Source organism: Ovis canadensis, chromosome 2, assembly GCF_042477335.2.
Source record: "Ovis canadensis isolate MfBH-ARS-UI-01 breed Bighorn chromosome 2, ARS-UI_OviCan_v2, whole genome shotgun sequence".
NCBI lineage: Eukaryota > Metazoa > Chordata > Mammalia > Artiodactyla > Bovidae > Ovis > Ovis canadensis.
The window spans coordinates 144588693-144607392 of NC_091246.1; the positions used below are offsets into that span (position 1 = coordinate 144588693).

At 42.4% G+C, this 18700-nt stretch overlaps 1 protein-coding gene across 1 annotated transcript in view; it reads right to left on the minus strand.

Moving 5' to 3' along the window:
- The window catches only part of MYO3B (myosin IIIB), a 275064-nt gene that overhangs the window by 214960 nt on the left and 41404 nt on the right, over positions 1-18700 (minus strand). Inside the window, exons 11-16 of the mRNA XM_069575180.1 lie at positions 13360-13486; positions 12370-12580; positions 11419-11566; positions 10004-10157; positions 8696-8784; positions 6864-6993 (exon numbers count right to left, since the gene is read on the minus strand). Coding sequence (XP_069431281.1) covers positions 6864-6993; positions 8696-8784; positions 10004-10157; positions 11419-11566; positions 12370-12580; positions 13360-13486 — 859 coding nt within the window. The remainder of the gene's footprint in view (positions 1-6863; positions 6994-8695; positions 8785-10003; positions 10158-11418; positions 11567-12369; positions 12581-13359; positions 13487-18700) is intronic.

Here is an 18700-nt window from a genome sequence, read left to right on the forward strand (position 1 = left end):
TCTAACAAAACCTGTACAAGATCTGTATGTGAAAACAAAATACTAATTAAAGAAATCAAAGAAAATCCAAATCAACAGACATGGTGTGTTCATAGATTAAAAGACTCAATGTAGTAAACATAAAAATTCTTCCTGAATTGACCCATAGATGTCATGCAACGGCAATCAGAATCCCAGTAGGCCTTTCTATACATATAGACAAGCTATTTTTAAAGTTTACATGTAAAGACAAACAAACTGGAATAGCCAAAATTTTTTGAAAAAGAAGAATAAATCTGAGGCAATCGCACTATGTGCTCCTAAGATTTACTGTAAAGCTATGAGTGAAGACATTGTGGTATCCATGAGTTAGACACACACAGCAATGAAACAGACCCACACACATGTAACCAATTGGTTTCTGACAAATGTAAAAGCAATCAGTGGAGAAGACAGTCATTTCAATAAATGGTTTTGGAATAACTAGACATACTTATAAAAAAAAAAGAAGCTCTATTTCACACCTTATATAAAAAATAACTCATGCTAGATCTAAACGTAGAATGTGAAACTATTTATTGAGCATCTATTCACACAGAGTTCCACATAGACTCCTTGGGGCACCCTGGTTCTCTGTAATTAGTCTTTAACACCCTATTTAAGTTTTCCTTTCTCACCCTAAAGCTGTCCCTGCAGAAGTCCACCTTGCCCCCCGACCCTGAGCATTTCAGATCAACATCAGGAGCCCACTATTGTTCTTCCATTTGCTTCCCCTTCCCTGTTGGCTCAGCTGGTAAAGAATTCACCTGCAACGTGGGAGACCTGGGTTCTATCCCAGGGTTGGGAAGATCCCCTGGAGAAGGGAACAGCTACCCACTCCAGTATTCTGGCCTGGACACAACTGAGCAACTTTCACTTCACTTCACTTCTCTCTCTGCCCTGAGTCCTTTCTTCTTTGTCCTGTTCACTTATTCACACCCACTGCCACCTCCCTCTCATTTCCAAGGCTGTACAGCCTGGTGCAGAATGCCTCATTACACCAGACTGTTCCATTTTCTCTAGTCTATTAGGGAAAAAAAAAAATCTCTTCCAAGAAGCCTTTCTTAGTTAAGAGAACTCCTTCCCCACTCTGACTCATGATATTGCCATGACTTTTCCTTCTATTTTTACCTGTATCGATACAGTGCTTATATGCCCCCCATTTATTGAAACATACAGGATGTTGTGCATCCGTTATACATTTTAGGATTTAGCACTCTTTCTCTGTTAGCCTATTCTGGCTGGGATTTTCTTTTATTTCTTCTAAAAAGCACCTATGCATAGCACCATATCTATTAATAGAAAGATGATAAATATATATTATCAGTTGACTAAGATGCACTCCCAAATTAGAAGAAAAAGGCAGGTCTCTGCAGGAGGAGGAAATGAGTCACCAGGGCTCCCTAACAGGGTTGGCTTATTCATGTCTTCCTCCATTTCAGGAAGAACCAAGCACTGTCCATGTCTGTGACTTGGAACTTTGTCACTTAGAGTCAGCTCATCTTGCCAGACTCATACGCTGAACTGCCAGAATGGAAAAAGAGCCAGAAGTGGAAAAAGAAAACTCTGAGAGATGGTTATAAAAAGACATCCCCTTAATAGCTTAATGCTATTAATTTGGGGAGTTACAGAATCAGGATCAGGCAATTCACAGCAAGGACTTCAGCAGGGTATTACAGAGCTTTGCAGATACAATGTGGGGTCTTGTCTTGTCCCCTCTCCAAATTATAAGAGGAGCCAATGAAGTCAAGATAGAATTTACCATTGATTTTTACTTGCAAATTCCAAGAGAGGAAACCTCAGAATCCTCAGAGAGAAGGCAGTGGTAGAAACAAAACTCAGTTCCAGATTTTGAAGCAAAACCAGATTCTGAGGCTCAGAGAATAACTCTCCAGTTTTGCTCGTTTTTTTTTTTTTCCCTAGCTTCTCCAAAGTTCCTAATTCTTTTAAAACCCCAAACTCCCATTTGGAAATCAAAATTCATGATTCAAAGACAGAAATGGATTTTTAAAGTTCTTTTTGAAACTTCCTCTTCTCTTTCCTCCCCTGAGCCTTTTGAACTTTTCTCTAGTTTACTTGTAGCAAGTGGAATATTCCCCAAACAGGAAAATAGGCCATGAAACCATGTTATAACATCTTTCCTTTTAATGTTTTTCTACCTGGATCATTAGTTTGAAAAGTCCCAGCTGAAGGGTTAGAAAGCAGTGTTGCTGCCACAACAAATTTTCACATATTAAGTCTTCAGAGAATTTCTTATCAAAAGGAAGGATTACAAAGAAAATTTCATCATGTCTGAAGTGGCCAAAGAGTGGTTGCAAAAGCAAAGAGGGGAAGAGAGAGGATCCTTACTGACTACAGCTGTCTGTTTATCTGATGCTCACTGGGCATCTCAGAACGAGAAGGCACCCATCAGGCAGAGGGGATTCCACCACCAGGCACAGCTGGGTGCCCACAGAAACAGCTGCTAGGAAGGGTGCTGCAGCAGCCTGGGAGAAGCTGAGGACCCTGAACCTCATGATCTCATGTTTCACGTTTTCTAACCTTTTCAGTGAATAGGAAGGTAGGTACAGGAGAGAGGAAAATGCCAACTGGAGTACTCTCTCTGATTTTATATTATAGTTTTACACAAACACACCCAGAGGTTAATCCTCTTAACCTTGATAAGAGATTAACCCAAGTGCTGATACTTCTGTTCCAAATGCACTAATGAAGGGATTGTCACCCATCCAGCAGTCCTGGAGAGGAGGCATTTTAAGATGCCATCTCTTGGCTCAGAGGTTAAAGCGTCTGCCTCCAATGCAGGAAACTCAGGTTCAATCCCTGGGTTGGGAAGATCCCCTGGGGAAGGAAATGGTAACCCACTCCAGGGTTCTTGCCTGGAGAATCCCATGGATGGAGAAGCCTGGTAGGCTATAGTCCACAGGGTCCCAAAGGGTTGGATATGACTGAGCGACTTCACTTTCACTTTCTCTATCCTTTGGGGGAAACAAGTATTATTATGAAATAGATTGCATGTGTAAAAAAGTATCCAAAATATAAATATACAGCATAATGAATATTATAAAGCCAATAGCCATGTAGTCACTACCAAGACCAGGAACCAGAGTATTGCCAAACTCCCCTTGGCAGTCTCTCTTCTTGAAACTCAGAAGCCAAACAACCCTGGACCTCTTTTTAAAGTTTGGGGTTAATAGCCTCCAAGGCTTCCAATCTTTGACTTTTCTCCTTCCTCTCTGTAGTTCTTTCCCTAAAAGAAATTCATAAAGTAATTGCCCATAATATTTATGCTTATTGAACTAATGCCCCCTTTTAAGTGTTTCAAGCAGGATAAATAAAAATTTAAATGACCAAGAAAATAGTTTCTCATGCACTGAAAATATTAGCATATTTTCTTGCAAGAGAAACTCCATGGTAGCTCCATCAGTCAGAGAAGGCGATGGCACCCCACTCCAGTACTCTTGCCTGGAAAATCCCATGGACAGAGGAGCCTGGTGGGCTGCAGTCCATGGGGTTGCTACTAGTCGGGCACAACTGAGTGACTTCACTTTTACTTTGCACTTTCATGCATTGGAGAAGGAAACGGCAACCCACTCCAGTGTTCTTGCCTGGAGAATCCCAGGGACAGGGGAGTCTGGTGGGCTGCCGTCTATGGGGGTCACACAGAGTCGGACACGACTGAAGCGACTTAGCAGCAGCAGCTCCATCAGTAAAGAATCGGCCTACAGTGTGAGGGACTCAGGTTTGATTCCTGGGTCAGGAAGATCCTCTGGAGAAGGGAATAGCAACCCACTAGTATTCCTGCCTGGAGAATTCCATGAATAGAGGAGCCTGGTGAGTTACAGTCCGTGGGGTTCAAAGAGTCGGACACGACTGAACGACTAACATATATATATTCTCTTGAAAAATGCTAGGATGTGTGGGATCTCACTTCTAGCCCCAGTGCTGAGATGCACAGCCACACTGCCCTTCCTAAAGGGTATGTGCTGGAAATATTTGCATTTTTAGCAAACACAATACAACCTTTTCTGTCCAGTAAGGTTTTTCCACTTTCAAGAGGTGTAATATAGTAAAACCAAAAAATATAGAATGTTACACTTCTAAACTTTAGAAGCTTAACTAATGTTCAGACCTTCAACAGAGGATACACAATCTCTTCAACACTGAGGTTTGAAGGCAAATATTGTCATAATGAGATAAATTAGTGCTCAATTCTAGGTAGAAAATGAAGGTAAAAGAAAGTTCCAGTTGCTTTTAGGGCAAAGCCACATTATATTCCAATTTACTGCCTATACAGTACCTTATTTATCAGCAACTCTTCAATGAATGTTTGTTGATTGAAGGTATTTTTTCCATGAATAATTTCAGAAAAAGAAAATAGAATCATGCTTACTAAAGTTTTATAATTATACTCAAAATGTGGAGAAAAGAAAAGCTAAGGATTTTGAAAGAAATTTTTATGCATAATATACAACTCAAGAATACGAGGAAGCTTGTCAGGAAAACATGCTTGTTCTCGTCTCAGTTCTCACTTTTGTTTCCTCCAGGTGGTGTAGGGTGCAGTTTCAAGGCAAGATTCAGAAGTTATAAGACAGGAGGAAAGTTCTTCCAGAGAAAAGCATAAACAAGAAGCAGAGGGTATCTCTTTGTTTTTGTTCCTCCCCAGCTTTTAGGCCATCATGGGCAGCAGTGGCTGCTGCAGAGCATGACTTCTGGCACAGCGCCACCCAGTGGCCAAGACTTGAACTTGTTTTTATTTTGCCAAAGATGGAAAAATTAGAAATTCCAAAATTGTCAACGGATTTGACAAGTCATTATTCTTTTATACAGGAGGGTATAAATGCTAGCTAACAAGTCACTTGGATATATTTTATTTCAAATAGGATGTCTCCTATTAAAAAATGGCTGCCTCTTTGACTCTGCACAGAGTCACCTAGTGAGTATACACCTGAGTCTCTGGTGAGGGAGCCCCAGCTCTGCCCACAGCTGCCCACTCTCTCAGAAGTTGACAATAAAACCGAATCCTGGCTATTTCCAAGGGAGGTCTGGAGAAGAAGGTGGAGGTCAGCCTTTGGAGGGGCACTCTACTATTCTTAAGGGAGCATGTTCAAAAAAAGTTAGAAGCTGGTTTCAAAGTAAAGATGAAACAAAGGTGTAGACTGTGACTTTTTTTCTTAAGTAAGCTATTCATTCCTGTGCACGTTGCTAAAATTCAGACCTGGCAACCACTCTCTTTTAGCTTGCATAGGCTCCAAGCTAGACACACTGCCAATGATCAGACAAGGGACATGAAAAGAAAAAGAAATTATGAACAATGATAAAGAGGTTTCTCTGCCTCCTTTTAAAAAAGTAGCTGTTTCCAGACATAGCCTCAAAAACATAAGGCCCTTGAGAGGAGAGCTATGGGAAGCTCAAGTCTGTTGCCCAGCCAACAGCAGCAGAATCCCAGATAAATCAAAGGCGCCTGACCCAGTTAGAACCCATTGGGTAAAACAGCAAAGACTAGGAAGGTCCATCTTTTGGCCCTCCTAATCCTGCATGAGGACCAACTTAACAATTACACAGAAGTTGACTCTAAGGAGACAAAGGCTGTGGATACAGGCCAGTGACACACCTGCTCCAGGTTGGTTAGAAACAGTGGTGGGCTTAGCGGACGACTAAGTGGGAAGCTGGACCAGGTGACTTTTGAGGGCTGCCTGACTGGACGACTCTGATTGGCCCCAGTCCCATTACTTGAAATCATACATAAATAGAAATAATCTTCTCAATAATTCTAGGTAAACCAAGACCATCCTAAAGCATTTAGCATGAACTATGGGCTTCCCTTGTAGCTCCGTCGGTAAAGAATCTGCCTGCAGTGCAGGAGACCTGGGTTCGATCCCTGGGTTGGGAAGATCCCCTGGAGAAGCAAATATCCTTGCCTGGAAAATCTCATGGACAGAGGAGCCTGGTGGGCTGTAGTCCATGGGGTCACAAAGAGTTGGGCACGACTGAGTGACTAACACTTATTTATGATAATGTAAACTATGGGCTTCCCTGGTGGAGCTAGTGGTAAAGAATCTGCCTGCCAATGCAGGAGACGTTAGAGACATAGGTTCGATTCCTGTGTCAGGAAGATCCCCTGGAGGAGAGCATGACAACCCACTCCAGTATTCTTGCCTGGAGAAGTCCATGGACAAGGGAGCCTAGAGGGCTCTGGTCCATGGGGTCGCGAAGAGTCGGACATGACTGAGTGACTGAATGCATAATAATACATGTGTTTATTTTTTATTTTTTTATTGACCACACAATGTGGCTTGCAGGATGATAGTTCCCTAACCAGGGATCAAACCCGTGCCCGCTGCAGTAGAAGCATGGAGTCCTAACCACTGCACCACCAGGAAAGTCCCAACATACACGTCTAGAAATGGAAGAATGAAAGCAATCAGGCAGAGAAAATGAGAAGTCTAAAAGCTGATGTTATGAAAAGTGTGTGTGTGTGTGTACACACATGTATTATAGGCTGATGCTGTGCAATTAGATGCAAAAGACATAATCACTTTCTTTTTCTTGAACTTAGGTGAATAGACTTATCCCTGGTCAAATTTCAAAATGTTAGTAGCACAGCCCTGGTAGTATTTAGACATGAACTGGAAAACCCCAGCAAGGCTTGTAGAAGCAGGAGGCAGGCCTAGGGCTGTCAGAGACATTACAAGTACCCAGTTTTTTGTTGTTGTTGATTGTTGTCTTTAAAAAAATTTTAATTTATTCTTTGTGGTCATGCCACATTGCATGACGGATCTTAGCTCCCTGACCAGTGGAATTATGGAGTCCCAATCACTGGACCACCAGGGAAGTCCCTCCAGTACCTGTTTTAGTCAAAGGGATTGAGAAGAGTTGCTGGAGAAGCTGGTTTTCTGATGCCCTCAGTATGACCACCACATCAGCAGGAAGAGTGTCTCTGTTTTTCTCAAGAACCCCAGAAGCATCATATAATACCTGCAACGTAAAGAGCAAATCACAAGCGAGCCAATACTGTCCCCATCACAGTGTTGCCAGGCAACACTGGCATCGCCTGAGGTCAGTCATTAATCGATCTCTGTATAGAATTCATCTTTACATACCTATGCTTTTAAACCCAGGCCACCAGATAAGGGGGAGAATTGAAATTTTTGAGAGGCCAGTTTATCTTAACTCCTTGTTCAACTGTTCTTTGATGAAGAGAGTCCTATCAAAGATACATTACTTCAGAATAATTATGTTGGCCACTCACAATATGAGAAGCATCCATCTGATGAGGTTAACACTGCTATTGCCTCCATCTCACTGGGCAAACAGAGGCTTAGAGAGAGGCTGAATCACGTGGCCACGGTCACACATGTCACCAGGGTGGGCCGGCATCCCAACCCAGGCAGACTGGCTCCATGCTCATACCCATTTCACCCTCTCTGCTTCCCAAGGTACTTGTGGCACCTGAGAGGCGGCTCAGGGGTTCTGGGCATTCTTGGTATTCAGGGCAGAGGACATTTAGATCAGAGACTTTTTAAGGAATGCTCCAAAGAAATGAATTCAAGAAAGGACACAGAGCCCAGAAGGAAAAGGATCCTTTCTTTTTCCTTTTAAAATCAAGAAAGGACAAGAGGGACGAAGAGTGGTAGTTAGAAAATAGGTGTAAAAGGACAGAGATGGGAAGAGAGGTGCAAAGAAGGGGACAAGAATGGAAGGCAGAGAGAGGAGAAGAATGGGGACCAGGGATCAGGGTGGATGTCTTATGCAGTCAGCCTCCAACACTAGGGTAAATACAGTTTTTAGGAGGGAAAACTGGATTGTAATTTCCAGCCAAGATCCAAGATAGATACTGTCATGTATTATGTGAAGACAGAAACAATCTCTTCACTTACATTAAATTGCCTTTCAAACAACATTCAGTCAGGCAAAATTAATTTCCATGCCATGATATGAATGTGAAAAATAATTTCAGCAAGTCTTAAATCAACAAAATAATCCAAAATGCCTTTTATTGAACTCCTACCCATTTTCTGGGCCCAGGACCTCAGCAGACCCTGCCGGAACCAATTAGCCATAATTCACACGGCTCCTTAGAGAGTAACATGAGCAATGAATTGCTGGCTACAGAAGGAGGGGATTTCCTGAATCACTCTCTAACCTGCTTCAGGAACTTGAAATTGAGACTGAGGAATAATGGATGAAAAGTGGAAATTTCAGTCAATGTTGTAAAATCTTAACATCTGGATGATGAAGTGAATCTTTTCCCCTTTTTATCTAGACATTTTTGGTGCCCTGTAGACATATGCTTGTGCTACAAAGTGCTAGAAATTGAGCCCCACTGTGATATTAACCCTCCTTCGTTGCCTACACATCTCCAAATTACTTTCGAATGTGAGCATTCACCACAAAACTCTGCAAAAGCTATCATGTTTTCTCTCTGGAGAGCTGTCACTTCTAGGCCAAACCTCAGGTGAGAAGCAGATGGCAGCTCTGTGGGCCACCCCAGCGAGAAATTGCTTTTTTGCCAGGGGCTACTTTCCATGAGCAATACCGCTGAGAAGGTTTAAGAATTATGATTAGGTATTCAAGAAGAATTAAAAGGAGAAAGAAATCTGCAAGCAATTTCATGAGTGCCACAAACAGAGTACTGTGGACACTTGTTCCTCGTCAGAATTCAGGGGTAATAACTCACCTTTCCAGCATAATGCTGAATGCCAAAACACAGCTCCACTCCTTTGGGCCTCCAGAAGTACTTGCATCGAAGATTATCTTCAAATTTATCTGTGTGGATTTTCATGTTTAAAAGTTACAGTGTGAACTCTTTCATCCTTTAGATAAAAATATGCTCCTCAAACCACGATGACTCAGAATAGGGAACGTCAGGGTAGCCGGATATTATTCTTATTTGTGCAGTGATGGAGAAAGATCCCCACCCCACCCCCCACATAATGGGCGTTTACATTCAATTTCTCATCTAGCTGTTTCATGTTGTCTCTTGTGTCAAGCTGATCTTGATGATATCATGTTCTGCTCTGAGAACTCCAAGAATAAACACTAATGACACCAGAAAACCAACCCATTAGCTTTAGAACCATGAAGATGCTCCATGGAAGGCAAACATTCCTGGTTTATATTCCTCTTGACAACTTGCGACAATTTTATAGCTGAAAGGAAGTCACTCAAAGGTGACAGTCTCAACTCCTAGAAGTGAATCTGTCCCACAAATCAATCTTCCATCTGGGAAAAAGGCTTGAAACTTCCTCTCCACCCCTCTCCAGATAATTTTGCTGCTGTGGTCAGGGATGGCCTACTCTGTGTGAGGAACTGTGCTAAGCAGTAAAGGGAAGCAGGGGTCGGACTTTGCTGCCCAAGGATCTCACAAAGTGAGCGACGGGGTCACAGCAACACTGAAGGTTGACAGAGGAGGAGGAGGTGGAGAGGCATGGGGGTGAGTGCAGAGGACTCCAAATGCCCAAAGGAGGTGCTCCACCATCACTCCACACATAACGGTAACTTAATGAACAGGCGGCTTTACAAAACCTATATCAGGTGGGATGTCCAGCATAAAATATGAGCCAGCAAGCCAGAACATCAGCAAGGCTTCTATACAAAGTACTAAAGGTGGCTGGGGGTCCAGGTGGAGATATGAGAGTAGGGTATGAGAAAGGAGGGGTATCAAGTGTTGGTCATGGAAAATAAGGGGAACAGAATAAGGGGAACGGAAGGTGTAAAAGTGATACTGACATAGGGCAAAGGTATTTCGCTTTACAGAAACAGGAAAGTGAGGAGAGTTTGAGAGATGGTGATGGGTTTGCTTAACACACAAATCCTACCAGGATGTGTTCTGACTATTTCAATTTATTAAAAGCAGAGTCTCTATTTTCACAATCACCAGGCACCCAAAATACACAGGAAGGATTCCATTAACCATTTGATGATATGAGCCAAATAGCCAAGTTCTCTTCTGCACATATGTATGCCTTTTCTAAAAGGTACCTACCAACTAGAGTCTGGTCCGTTGCCTGAGGAAACCGACTTTCCTCATCCAAAAGTGCAAGCAGTCCCAGGGGTTTCTGGAGGAACATATCCAAGAGGGGGCGATTGTCCTCATACTTCACGGGTGTAGCGTCAATGCCCTCGTTCTGATACTCCATCTGGAAGGAAAGGGATCGTGAATCACTCCAGCCCAATACTGGCCTAGGTACCACCAGGCTGCATGCACTTTCTCTGTCTGGCAACACTGAACAGGGTGTGTTTTATGTAAGGAGGACAAGGCTTTTCTGCATCCAGCACTGTTGAAGCTCAGGATTAAAGACTGACCTACAGGGCGCCTATGGCAGGCAGTAAGGCTGGCAACAGAACCTTGGCTCTCTATCTCTCTCTGTCTCTCAAGACATGCACTTGGTAACTCAAATTGAGAAGCTGATGTAGAAAGGAAGGGAAGCTGAATTTTTTTTTATTCTGGTGACAAGTATGGTTGAAACCAGGAGGAAAGCAGATTTCTGTCTTCTGCAAAGGAATCATCTTGAACTAAAAAAAAAAACCTAAAAAGAACTCCAGATTTCCCGGAAAAATAAATGGAAGCAAACTGGATTGAAACAAGGTCAGTTTTGTACAAGATGGGTGGGGGAGGAGTGCACTGTGGATTTGTCCAGTTTCCATGATGAAACCAACACCAGTGCTGTTAGTCCAGGACTTTGTCTTAACCTAACCTAGCAGTTTAACGTGTCCTTTGCTCTTGCATTAAAACAAGGAGTTTGGTCAGAATGTTTAGTTTTTAACAACTATATACTCTCTCTTCATACAGGAGAGTCTTGGGGTTGGGTTTGAGTTGAGGTGGAGGATAAGGGCCCCAGACTTTGGGTCCACTAGCTTTACATCCTGTTTTATTTGCCATTAGACTCAGAGGGGTAAGATTTCCATTTTGAGAAAACCAAGAACGTATCTTACTCCTCCCTGAAGATACCAATCCACTTCTGGTGGGGTCTAATATGCAGGAGACAGGGGATTCATACGGTCAGTGAGGGAGTTAAGGAAACCAAGAACCTTATCCTGAGTTCCAGATCATCCTGTATCATTTTGGACATGATCACAAATATTTTTAGTTAAATGAAGCAGAAGAGAATGTAGCATTTTGGGCAATGCATATGAATCAGTTTGGAAACAGCATTTAAATAATTGGCTTGTCACCAGCTTTACTCAAGGGAGGAAATGTACCTTTCCACAGAAATCGAGACCTCTTTTTACCAAACTACATTTAGATTGTTGAGTTATTTTGACAGGACTGCCTCATCAGTGGTTTTTCTTCGGAGTCTTTGACCTGTTAACCTCCCTAACAAGGTTTCTGCTTTGAACTCTGGGCAGCCTGCAGGCACGTTCCCCACCAGGTCCAGTACCTTCAGAGTTCACTGTTACCTGCTCGAGAGCAAAAACATGCTGATTGAAATAGTATTGAATTTGCTCATTGGCGATGTTTATGCAGAGCTGCTCAAATGAATTTCTCTGAAAGTTTTCGAATCCAAAAATGTCCAAGATCCCCACATTCATACCATTGTCTGCAGTACTGCATGAGAGAGAAGAATAAAACTTTTTAGAGAAGGAAACAGCAGTCTCAGGGCAGTGAGAATATTCCTGCCTACAGTTTTATCAACACATGTAGCTACTCAGGGACAATGGCATCCTGCCACCTTTCAGAAAGAAACAGTCTGTGTGTTAAACAGTTGGTTTCCTGAGTCTTTCAACAGTACTTTCAACTTCTCTTATTTTAAGCAGCAAAATTTCAGATTTTCCTCAGAAGCTCCATCTATAGAGAGATTAAAGAGGAACCACTCTATTTGAAGGGGCTAGAACTGCTGCTCATTTATTCTTCTACTTTCTCACCCACAAGGCTTAGTTGGAAGAAGACTCTAGAATTTGATACTGTCAGTTCCTCCACAATCTAGAAAACACTAATGCTTAGCACAGATACAGCTGTAGAAGTAGCGATACTGTGAGATTTCTGTGCTTTAACACTTCTCATGAAACGTCTCAGTTGATTCTAGAAACAGCAGTAGTGGGAGGAGATTATTCTCATTTTACGGATGAGGAAACTATGACTTAGGATGTGCACAGGTGAAGCTATGGAGTCTGGATGCAAACCCAGTTTGCCCAGCTCCCAGCTAAGCTTGTTCTTTTAAATACCATACTGCAGTGGCTCTGTAATCATGAGCCTCTCAGGTGTAAATACACCATCTTTTAAAGGAGATGTCCTGAGATCTTCATTAAAGAAAACCCAAGAGAAGACCAAATGCTTCCTCTTGGAAATTCTAGGGACACTGGGGTCAATGACAGCTCTCCTCAAGGTCTCTGCTCGTCGGGGGAACTTGCCATATGTTTTTGTCTGGCTGCAGGAGTGTATTGATGCGATTTACGATCCAGCTGAAAAGCCTCCCATACAGGGCTTTGGACATGGCATCTCTGACGTCTGAGGCCCTGTCCACAGTGTTGGCGCGGATGATGGTCTCGCCCCGGGTGACCACGCAGTGTGAGGTGAGAGCCTCCTGGAGCTCTTCGGGGCTGATGCAGAGAACCGAGGCAGCTAGAAGAGAGGGTGAGGATAATGTTGGAGAAGGTAGACATCTATCTGTCCAGCCAGCCAGCCAGTTAGCCAGCATTCATTCAGCATCAGCCATGTGCCAGGCTGTATCTTCAGAACTTCAGAGCCAAGGATAAACATGTGGGGCCCTGAACCCCAAGAAACACCTAGACTGATGCAGTGCCTCCCAAACTGTTTTGAAAGCTCTTTACATGGGTTAGATGAAAAAAATATGGAAGGAGGTGGTCTTTGACCAAATTAATTGGAGCGATTCTTGGAGGGCAGAGTCTACTCTCAGAAAATCACAAAGCATATTAGCATAGTTAAATGCTACAGTTTAACACAAGAGCCGTTTATTAAAATAAGAGGTTTTTTTCTAACTCTGGAATCTTATTCCTTGTGCCACTATTTTTACTTGTGGAGATTTTAAAATAAATAGGTGCATGTGTTATCCCCTCCAGATGCTGATTCAGTGAATTCAGAGTGGGGTCCAACCTCTCATATCTTTTTCAAAAATTTGTAGATGATTTTTAAAAGCAGCCACTGGTGAGAATCACTGCCCAAAGTTACCTGCCATGGACTTTTCAGAAGAACATCTATGTACTTGCCACTTATGAAATGAACACTGATGTTCTGCAAGACATTCTCTGGGAAATACTGGTTACTGAGAATATCCAGAGCCAGTTAAGGACCAGCACATTATATCTTCAAGTCTTGAAAACCTACCCAAGTAAAAGAAACATGTACTTTGGCAACACAATGCACAGGAATCAAATAATTACCATTTTCCAAGGCTTCTGCATTGGGCACCTCACTTTTATCAGTTTGATGCTGAGAGGAAATAGCTGCAAACTCAATGTTTCCAATATTCAAAATCCCAGCTAATATCCTGTACACTGAGTGCACCTCCTGAAAAGGACATCAAGAATCATGTTTGGTCATTGCCGATCAAACCAATAAACTTACCAGCACTGTGGTAGAAACCACTAGTCCACCCACATCCATCTCCACCTCGCTGTCCTGGGCATACAAACAAATGTCCAAGCCTTCCTTGCAGTTAGGCCACGTAACTAAATTCTTAACAAAGAAACAGGCAGAATGAGGTGGGCTATTTCTGGGCTTTCCTTATAGAAGGGAGCATGCCTCCTTCAAGCCTTTTTTTTTCCATACTGCTGGATTGAACTCCCAACCACCCACCTTCAATCATGCCACTGATTAGAATGCCTGAGACCAATGACTCGGTGGAACAGAGATGTTCCACAGTCTGAACTTCTTGCCTTGGAATGCTTACGTTAGAGAGAACTCTTCTTTGTTCTTTAAGACAATTTTAGCCTTTAACCCTTGCAAATACCAGCTCCCACATTCAAGTATGGGTCTTTCTTCAAGACAAGAGTACAGATGTTTCCTTATCGTCTTGAATACAGCTTATATGAAACAGTTGGAGGGCATTCATTGATGTTTCATTAGAACATCTGAAGTTAAATTATAGAGTATATAGTTATGAATGAGGTCAAAGCATTTTGAAAGACTCACTAGAAATTACCTGTCATGTTTTACTACAATGGGAAATAAACGTCTGGTCTTTGTACCCATTTCTGGCACAAGAGTTTCTAAAACTCTAGGACTTTGAGTGATAGAGCCGAGAAGGGTGTCCTTTGTTCATCAGGATAAGCCCCTTTCATCCACATTTGAGTCTGTGCTAAGGCGGAGACTCTTGGGGGATGGGTGTGCTGGTTGTCAGAGAACCAACAATGTCATTAAAGGGTTGGAAATCTTAGCCACACCCCAGACTTCGAGGACGGCACAGGGCTTGAGATCAAATCAATCATCAACAGGCAATGACTTTATCAGTTTTGCCTAGGTAACAGAGCCTCCACTAAAACCCCTATTTGACCAGGTTTGGCGAACTTCTGGGTCGGCAAACGCATGAAGGTGAAAAGAGGAGGTGGTGCCTCCTCTTCTAAGACCTTGCCCTATAAATCTCTTCCACTTGTCTGTTCCTCGGTTGCACCCTTTATAATAATCCAGGAATACTAAGTGAACTGTTTTCCTGAGTTCTCTGAATCCTTCTAGCAAATTGTTGAACTTGAAGAGAAGGGTCTTGGGAACTCTCTATTTACAGCCTGTCCATTAGAAATAGGAAAACTTGGGAGTTGCAACTGGTATCTGAAGTTGGGGCAGTCCTGTAGGAGTAGGCCCCTAACTTGTATAATTTGAAGCTAACTTGAGGTAGACAGTGTTGGAATTGAACCGAACTGTAGGAGAACTGGTTAGTATGGGGAAGAAAACTCTACACATTTGGTAAGAATAGAAATGATGTGTGAGGATCTAAGTCCTATTTTTATATTGAAGGTAGAATACATAAGAATAATTAACGGTTTTAAAAAAAAGTACAATTATTTGTTTAAATATTTGCATTTCCTATAGGTGAGAAATGAAATATATAGCCAGGAAATCCCTGCATCTTATAGATAAAGTACTTTGACTAAAAATACTCAGGCTGGGCACTTGATTTAGCACTATACATAGCAGCAAACTAATAGAAACTGCCATTAGACCGTTGATAAAACATTGCCTCTGAATTGAGCCTTTCTGCAAACACTGCTCAGTAAAGCCAAAAAACTGAACATGGACTGTAATAGTGACATCTGCTGGATACCTGATAATGCTACAAAGACAAATGAGGATTTTAAACGAGGCTTCCACTATAGAAAAATATTGTTCTTCAAACTCCTAAATCAAAGGCAAGGTGTCATGTTTCTGACTTTAAGAATCACTGTTTTAATCACACAACTTAAGAGTGGCTAAGGAGAACACCTACCAAATTGGTTTCCTGGGACTAGCGTGGATTTAACATGACAGAACCACATTACTTTGATCAATACAGCATGAGGCTTGTGGAATGCGTCCAGATTCCCCCCACAGAAGCAGATCCCAGAGAGTAAAACAGAGACTCCACATCAGTGAGTTCTATATCTATTATTTCTATACATAGTTATCTCAAGAGCTTATCTAAAACTCTCACTATTTCCTCTAACTAAAACACACATACACACACCATGTATAAGTATACAAGCTATGAAACCTCCCAAAATGAAGCATCCAGGCCTTTCACCACTAGGATGATCATCCACAGAGGAAATGACAAGGACCATGCCCTTGAGACCAGCATCTCACCCTGTATGTCTTTGGCAATATTCTTTTCAACACACCGCTCAGAGATTTCCTCTTTCAAAGAGGAAAACTACCTATATATTTCAGCAAAGACTTTGGGTTCAAGCACTGAGCAAAAGACTGAAGTTAAAAGCAGATTGGAAAAAAAGCAGATTGGGTCTCCTTCCTTGGTTCAGAGAAGAGGACTTGAGAAAGGGTTCCCAATGCTCGCCTCATTATGGAGGTATCAGCCTTAGAGTGCTGCCTGTGCAGTGTCCAGCCTATTCCCCTTGACTCTTCAGTCCCACTGTTGGGCCAATTAGTTCTTCCTTTCTGGCCTAGGAACCTACATCCATTCCTGTATTTAGGTCAAAACACTATTCATCTACTGGTAGAATTCAATACTCCTCTCTCCCCAATATGTAATCCAGTGTCTCTCCTGTTCTCTTCATAGCCAGCCTAGGAAGGACTTTTCACCTTCCTCACCTTGCTCATTTCCTCTTGCCTCATCTCCAGCTATGGAGGCTTACCTGGTATTCCTGCCTTTCCTGAAGAATCTTGCTATCTGCTTGCCATTCATTGTTGTTCAGTTCCTAAGTCGTGTCCAACTCTGAGAGTCTTTGTGACTCTGTGGACTGCAGCATGCCAGGCTTCCCTGTCCTTCACTATCTTCCGGAGTTTGAGCTAACTCATGTCTATTGAGTCAGTGATGCAATCTAACCATCTCATCCTCCACTGCCCCCTTTTCCTTTTGCCTTCAATCTTTCCCAGCATCAGAGTCTTTTCTAATAAGTCAGCTCTTCGCATCAGGTGGCCAAAGTATTGGAGATTTAGCTTCAGCATCAATCCTTCCAATGAGTATTCAGGGTTGATTTCCTTTAGGATTGATTGGCTCTCTACTCTTTTTATTTCTTACCAATTTCCAACTTTCTATATCATAAAATGGAGTCAGCTCACCCAGGATAGGAACAGTTAACAAGAAGATGAACAATTCCTACAATTAGGTTTCCCAGTTCACTGCTGATGAGAATGAATTTGGTTTTACCACCAATCAGCACAAATGGGAAAGTATTTCTCTACCAAAGCCCCATGCAGGATGTATGACCTTGGTTTCTTTTTCTCTTTTTCTCAAAAGACACTTCTTCCACTGAGGCAGATATTCTCTCTGTAAAGATGAGGCTAAGTGGAAAGTTGAAAAGAATCCTGGTTTTCTCTGTTCAGTTTAGTTTAGTCGCTCAGTCATGTCTGACTCTTTGCGACTCCATGGACAGCAGCACGCCAGTCATCCCAGTCCATCACCAACTCCCAGACCCCATTCAAACTCATGTCCATTGTGCCGGTGCTGCCATCTGACCATCTCATCCTCTGTCATCCCCTTCTCATCCCACCTTCAATCTTTCCCAGCATCAAGGTATTTTCCAAAAAGTCGGTTCTTTGCATCAGGTGGCCAAGGATTGGAGTTTCAGCTTCAGCATTGCATCAGTCGTTCCAATGAATATTCAGGACTGATTTCCTTTATGATGGACTCACTGGATCTCCTTGTTGTCCAGGGGACTCTCAAAAGTCTACTCCAACACTGCAGTTCAAAAGCATCAATTCTTCAGCGCTCAGCTTTCTTTATAGTCCAACTCTCACATCCATACATGACTACTGGAAAAACCATATCCTTGACTAGATGGACCTTTGTTGGCAAAGCAATGTCTGTGCTTTTTAGTATGCTGTCTAGGTTGATCATAGCTTTTCTTCCAAGGAACCAGCATCTTTTAATTTCAAGACTATAGTCACCATCTTCAGTGATTTTGGAGCCCCTCAAAATAAAGTCTCTCACTGTTTCTACTGTTTCCCCATCTATTTGCCATGAACTGATGAGACCAGATACCATGATCGTAGTTTTCTGAATGCTGAGTTTTAGCCAACTTTTTCACTCTCATCTTTCACTTTCATCAAGAGGCTCTCTAGTTCTTCTTCGCTTTCTGCCAGAAGGGTCGTGTCACTGCATATCTGAGGTTATTGATGTTTCTCTTGGTAATCTTGATCCCAGCTTGTGCTTCATCCAGCCCAGCGTTTCTCATGATGTACTCTGCATAGAAGTTAAATAAGCAGGGTCACAATATACAGCCCTGACATACTCCTTTCCTGATTTGGAACCAGTCTGTTATTCCATGTCCAGTACTGACAATTGCTTCTTGACTTGCATACAGATTTCTCAAGAGGCAGGTCAGATGGTCTGGTATTCCCATCTCTAAGAATTTTCCACAGTTTGTTGTGATCCACACAGTCAAAGGCTTTGGCATAGTCAATAAAGCAGAAAGAGATGTTTTTCTGGAATTCTCTTGCTTTTTCCATGATCCAGTGGATGTTGGCAATTTGACCTCTGGTTCCCTTGCCTTTTCTAAATCCAGATTGAACATCTGGAAGTTCATGGTTCACATACTGTTGAAGCCTGGCTTGGAGAATTTTGAGCATTACTTTACTAGCATGTCAGATGAGTGCAATTGTGTGGCAGTTTGGGCATTCCTTGGCATTGTCTTTCTTTGAGATTGGAATGAAAACTGACCTTTTCCAGTCCTGTGGCCACTGCTGAATTTTCCAAATTTGCTGGCCTATTGAGTATAGCACTTTCACAGCATCATCTTTTAGGATTTGAAATAGCTCACCTGGAATTCCATCACCTCCACCAGTTTTGTTCATAGTGATGCTTCCTAATGCCCACTTGACTTTGCATTCCAGGATGTCTGGCTCTAGGTGAGTGATCACACCATCGTAGTTATCTCTGTTAGCCTGTAGCTAATTCAAGAAAACTGCCCCTGGTTGGCTTCACAGGCAACTCATGGTACTTATATCTCAGTATCTCCTTAGGAATTTACTCACCCTTTCAGTCTCTCTTTACCTTACTTTTTTTTTTATGTCTTTAGTTTTTCACCAGTTGTTTTTTCTTTTGCCCAAAGCACTGCATTAGGCCCAGCTGAC